Source organism: Lagenorhynchus albirostris, chromosome 7 (assembly GCF_949774975.1).
Source record: "Lagenorhynchus albirostris chromosome 7, mLagAlb1.1, whole genome shotgun sequence".
Lineage (NCBI taxonomy): Eukaryota > Metazoa > Chordata > Mammalia > Artiodactyla > Delphinidae > Lagenorhynchus > Lagenorhynchus albirostris.
The window spans coordinates 88,023,339-88,034,272 of NC_083101.1; the positions used below are offsets into that span (position 1 = coordinate 88,023,339).

Here is a 10,934-nt window from a genome sequence, read left to right on the forward strand (position 1 = left end):
GGCTCAGAACAAGAGAAGGCTTTCTAACAAGTCCAGGTTGCCATGCACGCTGTTCTTCCACTTGGGCCAGATGATCCAATATATCTAATGGTGTTTTAAGTGTCAGTGGCAAAGAGAGATGCTGTTTGGAGCCATTGACAGACTCCAGTAGGCAAATCATAATGCAGACCCTTAGGCTTTTGGAGCGAAGTTACGGTATCCTCTGTGTGTAACTACTGTTCTTTTGAGAAACAGTTTTTAGCTTGCTACTGGCTCTTAGTAGAGAATGAATGCTTAACCATGGGCTACCAAGTTCATGAGCTGCTCATCATGAACTGGGTATTACCCAACCCATCAAGCCAAAAAACAGCACTCCATCATCAAGTAGAAGTGGTATATATGAGATGGCCTGAGCAGGCCCTAAAGGCAAAAGTAAGTTTCATTAAGGAGTTGTCCAAATGCCTGTAGCCCCTACTTCTGCCTTCTCTCTCCCAGCCTGCACCTACGGCCTCACATGGAGTTCTCTACAATGAGTTGCCTGAGGAAGAAAATACTTGGGCCTGATTCACAGGTGGTTTTGCGTGATATACAGGCACCAAGTGAAGCGGACAGCTGCAGCACTATAGCCCCTTTCTGGCACACCCCTGAAGGACGGGGGTGAAGGATAATTCTCCCTGTGAGCAGAACGTTGAGCATTTGGTTGTTCATTTTGCTTGGAAGGAAAACTGGCCAGATGTGTGATTGTATACTGATTCATGGGCTGTGGCCATGGTTTGGCTGGATGGTCTGAGACTTGGAAGGAACATAATTGGAAAATTGCTGACAAAGAGGCCTGGAGAAGAGGTGTGTGGATAGAGCTCTCTGAATGGGCAAAAAGCATGAGTATATTTGTGTCCCATGTGAATGCTCACCTAAGCGTAACCTCAGTGAATCAAGTGAATAGGACAACCTGTTCTGTGAATACCAGTCAGATTCTTTTCCCAGCCACTCCTGTCATTGCCAATGGGCTCATGAACAAAGTGGCCATTGTGGTAGGGATGGAGGTTATGCATCGGCTCAGCAACATGAGAATGTGAGCTCCATAAGGGAGGAACTGTGACTATTTGCTTTACTCGTGTCCCTAGAGCCCATACAGTGCTGTCACATAAAAGTGACGAATACTTGAATGAGTAAATATATGAACTAGAAAAGTTTTAAAAAGTAGTACTAAGGAACGAGACCATGGAGCAGCTCTTGGTAATAGTTTCTTACTAACTTATTTAAAAATAGAGATGACCATGGACATTTGTGAAATTCCATGCTTAAAGTGAAGTGATGGGATACCACTAATATTTGCTTTTTTAAATCCCAGAAGTTTTTTGTTTTTTTTTTTTTTGCTTTTCAGACTTCTCCCATTGCGGAGCACAGGCTCTGGATGCACAGGCTCACGGACCCAGCTGCTCCACGGCATGTGAGATCTTCCCGGACCGGGGCACGAACCCGTGTCCCCTGCATTGGCAGGTGGACTCTCAACCACTGCGCCACCAGGGAAGCCTTGCTTTTCAGACTTTTATATCAGTCAAAAGGTAACTGAGATTAGGAAACATGGCCAAATTAAAGTTTTACAGGCAAAACACCTAATGTGGTCTTATTACTCTAACTTTCGTCAATCACCAACCATTAACAGAAATAGGCAGGCTATAATTGCTTTTAAGATTTTGTAAACGTACCTTGGAGATACTGATTGAAATACGTGCTATGAATGGAGATTTCCTTATTACGGAGCCTTTTCCCTCCCCTAAGAAGGTGCCCAAGTTTTAGAGCTACATACCCATGTAAGCCAGTTCCTTCCTCACATTTGCTGAATTCTCTCTCACCTTTCCTTATTTCCTTTGCAATTTAACTATAATAAGGAACTGTTTAGATATCTGGACTATAAGTAATACTGGTAGTTAAGTTTGTACTTCAGATTTTTGTGATGATCAAATTTGTTTCCAGTTCTATTTATTTCAAGTCTATTGGCTCCTTTGAAAAATCCTGTTAGATGATAGATACGGTTTGGAACTTTTTGCAAGCTTAATATATTTGAAAGTTATAGAAACACCAAATATACTAAAATATAATTTAGACATCTGCGGGGGGGTCTTCTGATTTGACAGACTTGAAACTTTTATTAAATAAAAAGCCACCATACTTTCATTCAATTTAGCACCTAGATGTTTCCTTAGTCTTTAGTTGTTCCAGGATGCTGTACACAGCACTCTGAGTGAGCCTGCTGCTGTAATGTAAGATGAAGGAATCCCTGACTGCATGTGGTAGACTGTGTTTTCCAAAAATGGCTGTGGACAAAGACTAGTGAAGGTTTTGTGGGATATAAAGCTCCAGTTGTGCTCCCTCACTCATTCCCTTCACAATGGATTATGGCTGGATTAAATATTTCTGCAGTTTATTCCTTGTATTTCCTTGATTGGGAACATGAGATTTTTTAAAACATATACACGTGCTGCTTCAGCTTGCAGAATGTAGGTATATTTTTACTATTTTTTTTTCTAATAAAAATACATGGTTTCTGCAGAACAGGTTAAAGAAAATAATCGTCCCTAATACACCCAGAAGTTTGGCATATTTCCTTCCCATCTTTTAAATATACAAAAATACTGTTATTTGTATTTACTATCTGTGTAACCATATGCTTGGGCTGTTTTGTTCCTTTCTGAGTTTTTTAATTCAGAGATTAAGTAGCTAAGCCCAAGTTTGACCTAGTGATCTCTCATCAATCTTCTGAGGCCAGAGGACTATTTTTCTAGGCCAGCCTCATTTCTTATGGATCTTGAACAGATTTCTCCAGTTACTAACAAGCACCTGAAATTTGTTAATCACAACCATTAAATTTACTTTTGGGAACACTAGGTAACATGGTTGACATAAAATCTGCACATTTATAACTAGAATATCTGCAGAGCCACCCAGTGTCTTTCTCCTAATGAACCATTTGCACATTCAGTTATGTCTTTATAGCCCAATTATATACCCCAACTACTACAAGTTAATGCATTAAAAAGAGAAAGTTCCACCTTTACGTGTTGAATTAAAATTTATTGTAAAAGGTAAAGTTTTATGTATCCTTTTAAAAAATGAAAATTCAAAAGTCTTAGAGTTAAGCAATGAGTCTTCAACATTATAAAGCTATTTATAACAGTAATTAAAGTAGTGTTTGGGGCTTCCCTGGTGGCGCAGTGATTGAGAGTCCCCCTGCTGATGCAGGGGACATGGGTTCATGCCCCGGTCTGGGAAGATCCCACATGCCGCGGAGCGGCTGGGCCCCTGAGCCATGGCTGCTGAGCCTGCGCGTCCGGAGCCTGTAATCCGCAACGGGAGAGGCCACAACAGTGAGAGGCCCGTGTACCACACACACACACACACACACACACACAAAAGTAGTGGTAACATCTAACCCTTATAAAAATGTCACAGAATTCAAATCACAACTTGGATCCTCAATGCTTCAGTATCTTATCTTATACAATAAGGGTTTGGCCAGTTTTAAGATAAAATTCCTCCAGGTATGCTGTCCTCAAGTCCTCTATTATCACCATCCATCAGCTCACACAATGGGATAGCTGGCTGCTGTGGCAATTCCACAATGGTTGTTCTTGTCTTTGGCCATTTTTATGTAGCCATTCCAGCCCCATTCTGGACCCCAACTGAAAGAAGAACATGTTTTCCATTTTATACAAAGCATCGAGTACACATTACCTTCATTAATAATAATAACAACTAATAATTAAAATAGTGCATAGCATGTATCAGGTACTATTCTAAGTTCTGTTACATATATTTATAAGTATATTAACTCCTGTGGGTCCTTATCTTAACTTTTTAAGATAGGAAACTGAGGCAGAACTGGCATTCCAATGTAGCAGTCTGTCTCCTCTCAGGCTCATCTCAGTTAAAGAACTTTAGCTGCGAAAATTGATCCTCACAACCCTCAAAGACCTCTGAGAGCTGGGAGTAGAATGCAATGACAGGATATCAAATGATTATCAGAAAGGATGCACAGAGGCCACTGGACTCTTGCACAATCTTTCAGACTTAAAGAATGAGCAGAGGCAGATGTTTCTGCCCACTACTCCTTGTTCAAAAATTAGAGACAGAAAAAGGAAACCAGCCCTCAACTCTACAGGTGCAAAATCCTTTATATGAAACCCCTGGGGCTGGATGTGTTTCTGAATTAAGAAAATTTTCAGAATTTAGAAATGCAATGTCACAAATACATAATAATAACCCCAACAAACTTGCTACAGAATCTTATAATCACATATCAGTATTTCTGTGTTTAAGTGGGAGAAAGACTTCTGGGATTTCAAAATTGAGCTTTTTTGGACCTGGAATCAAATACTGCTTCCAAATAAGGATTCCCTTTTCAATCCAAAATATAAATATAACATTTGGAGTTTTATACCTGTTCTTGACAATCCAAAATTTATTGTTATTTGAATCTGTTCCTTCAAAGCCATAGCCAACCACCAAAACACCATGATCCAGGTCTTCGCTGCTGCATTCTGAATCGTAATAAATACCTGGGAGAGTAAAATTCAATGTTAGGGTGAGGAGTTCCAAGTGACACATGACAGTAACCCAAGCTACCAACCAATTAAGAGAAGTATCTCAAAATTCAGTGAAATGTCATAAACAAATTCCAAATAAGACTTAAATATTTGACCAAAAATAGTAACGGCTGATGAAAAGGAAAAAGAAAAATTTAACTCACTAGAAATCAACGAAATTCAACAAAATCTTAGATATATTTTCTACCTAAAAAATATTTCCAATAATAAGACCTAGTTATCAAGGTTAAGGTGATTTAGGCATTCAACTACTAACTACTAATATAATTAATATATACAGTGAGAGGCCCGCGTACCGCAAAAAAAAAAAAAACTTTTGGAAAAAGGGACCAACAATTGAAGAACAGTTACATAGCCATTTAAAAATATTTATGAAGTTTGTCATCATGAGAAAATGCTTAAAGTATAATGTCAAATGGAAACATCATTGTTATTAAATGCATACACTCAAAATTCTACAGTCCTAGAAAACAGGACTCCATACCAGAGTCAATCATGGTCATATTTTCCACTTTTCCCTGCCTGAATTTTTATAATAAAAGAAAAACACCTACCTGATTTATAGAACTGGAAGGATGTATGGCCTGCGTCAATAGCAACAGAGATGGGCCCCACAGTTGCCACTGCCTTCATAAGGGCCTTCTCCCGCTGAGGGATGTCCACGAAGCCAGTGTCATTGACAGCAGAACACTCGGGCTTATACTTACAGCTGTTTGTTTCCTTTTAAAGATAAAGGGGAAAGAGACTTGATTATTACCACCCACCTTACGAGGAACATAAATTATAGGACCATAAGACGCAGCAGTTTGCAGCTTAATAATTTCTTAGTCAATTTTGTTATAAAGCAGCCCAACAAAATGCTATTGATTGGTTTGCAATGGAAAAATTAGTAGATATTTCTTCAGTAAGACCAATTAGGTCTACCTGGCCATAAGAAATTTTTCACTATGGAGAAATATGCATTATATGCAGAATGGTGTACATATTCTTCACATTACATAGAAGTAAGACAAGCTATGTTAACCATCTAATCAGAGACCTGTGCAACAGCTGATAATTTATAATGACAGTTCTGACAGTTTACATCTAAAATGTGAATGCTGAATAAGATGTCTGTTATCTCTGAAAGTGTTCAAAAGCAGAGCTGTAATGACAAGATAAGGAGCTCCTTTTACCTTTCCAAGATATGGATAGGATTCCTCTGTGTCCAGGCCTCCATTGTCCTTAACATACTGGAAGGCATTATCCATTAAGCCACCACTGCAACCCTCATTGCCTTGAGGCCGAGAGCAGTCCACCAGGTTCTGCTCACTCAGTGAGACAAGTTTGCCAGTTTTCCAGAACATCTGTCCTTCAAGGGCGCCAGTGGCACTAAAAGCCCAACAAGAACCACACTGACCCTGAAAATAAAAAAGCCATCAGTTTACAAGACAAAGACCAACAACAGCCCATATACCTAAACATTTTTAAGAAAATCTGAATCTGAATACTGTCATACCTGATTCTTCACAGGAGTTACATAGCCTTTCTTAGTCCAATCCACAGATTTGGGGACTTCAAGAAAGAGAGGTTCATGGAACACTTTCCCCTTCTTGTGCTTCTGGATTTGAAAGCCATTCATCACCTGCTTAAATTCTTCACTGGTCTTTAAGGAAAAGTAAATAAAACGTTGAAGAAGTTATTTTGCTAAAGTACTGAGAAGACGAGGCACAAAAAGTTCAGCAACTCATGCCACACTCACCATGTCACCAAAGGCATTCATTGCCATGGTGAAGCCATGTTTCCCTTGGCTGTATTCCTGATTGTGTAGGTCAATCATTTTCATATTCTTCTCCCACACTGCTCTCCTCCATCCTTCTTCATTCTAGATGCAAACATGTAACTGGTCATTTTTACTTCTATTTAAAACCCAACCCATGTTCACCAAATGGATTTGCAGACAGAGAAAAAGAAAAACTGTTGTCAGGGATGGCTTTATACTTCTGAGAGCTGTTCTCCAAACTCTGACACAGGAAAATATGCCCATGCTGTGCTCAGAAATAGATGCCATTAAGTTCCTGCCTTGATAAAAGCTAAAACAACTACTCCAGAAACTACTCTCCGGCTGTAAACTCCAACAGCATGGACGATTGTCTGTGAGGTCCCTCTGGAAATTTTCAGATGTTACCAACCATGCCATACAGTCTCCCGTGTGTTGCCTTCCACTGGTACCAGTGTGCATCTAACATTTGATCAAGTTTTGGAGCAGCTGAGGCTATTCCCAAGCAAAGGGCAGTCAGGAAGAGTGAAGGATTCATGTTTCAAAAACCTAGGAAAGAAAAAGAATTAGTATTTCATGAGGCCAATGCTTTAAAAAAGCCATCCTACTTTCTCCTGGATGTTATAGCCACTATGGTGGACTAAGAACATTTAAATGATCTTCTCAAATATTTACGGAAAGTCTGTGAAAGAAGGCTAAAGATATGGGTGGAGAAAAACAGGTCAAAGACTTAACGCAGTGGAGGTATTTGATTCAGCCATCAAAATGAAAAACAGGCTGACAAGTGCTATAGGAATTGAAACAGACTTCACTATGAGTGCAATGATAATTGAGGTTTTGATAAGAATTTCTGCCACAACTTATGTGTCGGCATCTTAAGGCAACAACTAGGAAACCGTTGGTCCAGGTTATTTACTGAACGTATGGAGGTGACCCAAGAATTTTATTTATCAGGACGCCTGATCCTAAGTAGGGACAGACATGGATCTCAAAGAGTTAGATGGCTACCTCACACCTTTCTTCTTGGCTAATAAACAGCAGGGGGTGAGATATGACTTCGAATCTCTGCTACCTAAATTGAAACCTTTCTAAAAAGCCTTCCCAGGAGAAGGTGGGCAGGAGTGCACACTGCGCTCCCTACCCTTGTCCTGTGTAGCCCACACCCCCTCCCTCGCCCTCCATACCGGGCACGCGATCACGTGGCACGACGGCGCCCAGAGCCTCCAGTTCTCGTGCCCGGTCAGGGCCGGACTCTTGAGGCTCAAAGAACCCGTCTGGTTTGAGCCCGCACCCGCGCTGTAGGCGGGGCCAGGCCGGGGACTTGCTGCCCAGCTCCCAGCCCTTCGCACACTCCCGTCGCTTCCAGAGGCTGTTTACGGCGGCGCAGGGAGCGACGGGCCCCTTAGCCCGGAGTTCGGGGGTCACACTGCCGCGACCGACCCGAACTTGTGCCTGCCACCTCCCAGAGGCTGACCGGCCTAGGACCTCCCCCACCCCCCGGGTGGCGTCAGCTCTGCCCTGGGTTTCCCAAATAGCCCTGCCCCCTTCCCCACCTCAGGCTGCCAAAGCTTGAGGGAACGCCGACCCAGCCTCATCAACTCCCGGCGGGCAGACGCTGTCGTTCCTGCGGGTCGCGCCTGCCCCCTCACCCGAGTCCCTGGATATCCCTCCCTCCAGTCCCCGTCCCTGACCCGCCTCGGCCCCAGACTAGGTCGCTGACCTGCGGCTGCCACAGCTGCGCAGGCGCACTCCACGGACGCACGCAGCTCTCCCCAGGTCTCCGAGGCCGGAGGTTCTGGCCGGGTCGTGCCTGACTCTGCCTTTAAGGCCCTGGTTTGCGGCCCGGCCGCCCCCGCCCCCACCGCCTGCCCGCGCCGCGATTGGCTGAGCTGGCCAGTGGGCAGGGCCTCCGGGCGTGAGTACTCTGCGCTCGTGATGCGACTCTGTCCCAACTTGTCCCGGGGAGGGCAGAGCTAGCCTCAGTGGAACCGAAGACGAAGAGCTGGGGGCCCCTGGGCAGCGCTGAGGAGGAGTCCGGCGTCTCTGGGGACCTGGATCAACTAATTACCTCGATTGCGCTCGGCCGGTGGTTCACGAAAAAGAAGCAACAGGGAGGCCCAAGCGGATTTTCAGCGTAACCATGTGCCTCCTTTAGTCCTGGAGTTTTTGGTGAAAGTCTGCAGGAGGGCTGAGAACTGTCTAGTTTAGGGGTTCCCGCTTATTCCACAGCAAAGGTGGGGCGGGCTGGAGGAATGCGGAGCCCTCAGGCAGAGGCGTTACCTCCCGGGTTGAGAGTGGTACCAGCTGAGTTTGAGAAGAATCGGAGCGGAATGGCAGTTCTTCAAAGCCCGTGACGCGCTGGTCGCTACCCAAAGCCCAGGAGGGAAAGGGGACGGGCTGGGTGGGTCTCCAGAGAAGGCATGGCATTTTGTAATGCCCCTTTCCTGTCTTCCCGGTCAGGGGTTCTTCTCGCCTCGCAAGCTTTCCTCAAAACCAACAGAAACGAGTTATTTACATTAAAATTTGTCTTAATTAAAAGAGCGGGTGGGAAAGAGCAGAAACCGCTTTTGCTTCCCCACTCTCTGCATTATGGATCATTAAGTCTTCCTCAATATCCAAAGTGCTTTTCTTCAGATATAAGAAATGTACTTCTAAAAAGAGTCGTTTAATCACATTTAATATCAGGGTTCAGGTTTACATGGTTCGAAGAAATGTTTTAGTGAAGGAAAAAGTAGAGAACTAAAGATTTAAGGATATTAATTCAGAAACTTTTTAAAAAGTGACTTTAAAAATTATATAAGAAACACATTCGTTATAGAAAACATATTTTAGAAAGTAAACACCCCTGTCCCCTCACCTATAACTCCTTTATAGGCATCTCTCTCTCTCTCTCTCTCTCTCTCTCTCTCTCTCTCTCTCTCTCTCTATGTATATAAAACAAAAATGGAGTCATAGTGCATGTCGATTTGTAAATTCTTAGTTAAAATTAAATTGGTAACCTTCATAGAAGCACAGACAAATATTTTTAAAAATCAATTTATTAAAAATTTCTATTTTGTGTCCTTTCAAGTAGAATCCCTTTCCTCTCAAACACAACGAGGGGCCAGAATTTCTCAGGTGGTTACAGAAGTACATTGTATTGCATATGGCTGGAGGTTTTTTTTTTCTTTTCTTTTTTTAGAAGTTGTCTTTTTTTAGAAGTAGTCATCCAGTCAACACAAGTATCATTCACACATGGAAATAAATGAAGACCGCCTACATGGGAGCAGTTTGCTATGAGGAGGGAGGCAATTCTTGTCTGGGTGAGGACAAGCTTTATAATGAGAAAACAGAGAAGTTTCCATAAACCCTGATTAGAGGCTGTCATGAGGAAGCTGGAAGAGGAATAACTAGAAATGGAATATCCTTTGTGATTGGTTCGGGGAGAATAGTTGGATTTCTCTGGTTTGTCCTGGAAGTAGAAGCAAAAATAAGTTGTTAGTTATTCAGGAAGTCCTGACTGTTCGGAGGTGGTTGCTGCAGAATTTTCTTTTGGGGGTCAGCGTTCTATGGTCATATAAAGTCTAGCCGTTGTCCGTTTGTTTACTCAGTCTATCACAAGAAATCTAAGTTATTCTAACATGTGGGTTTTACCGTTGCCCTTGGGTCACAGCTCTTTAAGACTGCAGAGGGTGGAAAAACCTGCTGCTTCATGACCATCTGTGACTGGAGGCTGTGTGGCTGGTGCTGCTCCAAAGGGTGGCGTCTCCTTTGTTTCTTGGAATGTTATACAAACACAGTGGAAGGAAAAATGGACTCCTTTTTTAGCAAGTATGCTCAAACCCTAAAATTAAATCAAGGAATATCTAAATTCAGGAGAAACCCATTTAAACAAGAGAGTGGATTATTGCTCCGACTCGTGAAATCTACTTATACATTACCTGTTAAATAATAGCATTACAGAGATGTTATTACTAACCATTGCGTTCCTTTTCTTCTATTTCCATTTCTTTGCAAAGTAACTTAGATGAGTGTTAATTATTAAAATGGTCACATTTTAGCCAAGTAACCAAGCCTTAGCTCTGCCTTTGATAAAATGCGTTGGTAGAACTTAACTCTTCCTATTTAAAATGCAGTATCTGCAAAAGTATATTTTTGTGTGCATTTGTCTAGATTTCTTTTGCTCAATAATGAAATAGGATATAAATTCTTTACCCCATCTCTGTAAGTTTTAAACCAAGGGGGAATGAACAAATCTTGTGTTGTGGTATTCAAGACCCTGAGGCCACTTAACACCTCTCCCCAATATAACAACCCCCTCCAATTTGTTTAACTTCAGTGAGCCACGAATTACTCTTAGAAACATTGTCCAGTCCATTTGTAAAGTGGTTTATTACCATTTATAACTTTATAGAAAAGAGTATGTTTATGATTCCACTTAAGAAATAATTTATTTTTCTAAGCTACTGTAACCTTGCTTTTCCTATAGGGTTAAACAGTCAGCCAATTTTTTAAGTTAGTAAATCAATCTACAAGAATTAATTGAACACTTACTTTGTGCTCATTGACTGCTCCCTGTGAGTTTGTGCATTTACTTAGACACATTCTAC

At 42.1% G+C, this 10,934-nt stretch overlaps 1 protein-coding gene across 3 annotated transcripts; it reads right to left on the reverse strand.

Annotated features, from left to right (window-relative positions):
* Positions 1–3,452: 3,452 nt before the first annotated feature.
* On the reverse strand, positions 3,453–8,215 carry LOC132523789 (procathepsin L). 3 transcript variants are annotated; one of them, XM_060155426.1, is made up of 8 exons: positions 8,066–8,215; positions 6,758–6,894; positions 6,328–6,450; positions 6,085–6,231; positions 5,762–5,986; positions 5,141–5,306; positions 4,421–4,538; positions 3,453–3,662 (listed from the first exon to the last, which is right to left on the reverse strand). In XM_060155426.1, the coding sequence occupies exons 2-8, from the start codon at positions 6,881–6,883 to the stop codon at positions 3,563–3,565; spliced, it is 1,005 nt and encodes a 334-aa protein (XP_060011409.1). In that variant the 5' UTR covers positions 6,884–6,894; positions 8,066–8,215; the 3' UTR covers positions 3,453–3,562. The 3 variants fall into 3 exon arrangements, with proteins under 3 accessions (XP_060011409.1, XP_060011410.1, XP_060011412.1); XM_060155427.1 differs by lacking the exon at positions 8,066–8,215 and adding an exon at positions 7,899–7,917; XM_060155429.1 differs by lacking the exon at positions 6,758–6,894 and having other exon boundaries at positions 8,066–8,214.
* Positions 8,216–10,934: the final 2,719 nt, after the last annotated feature.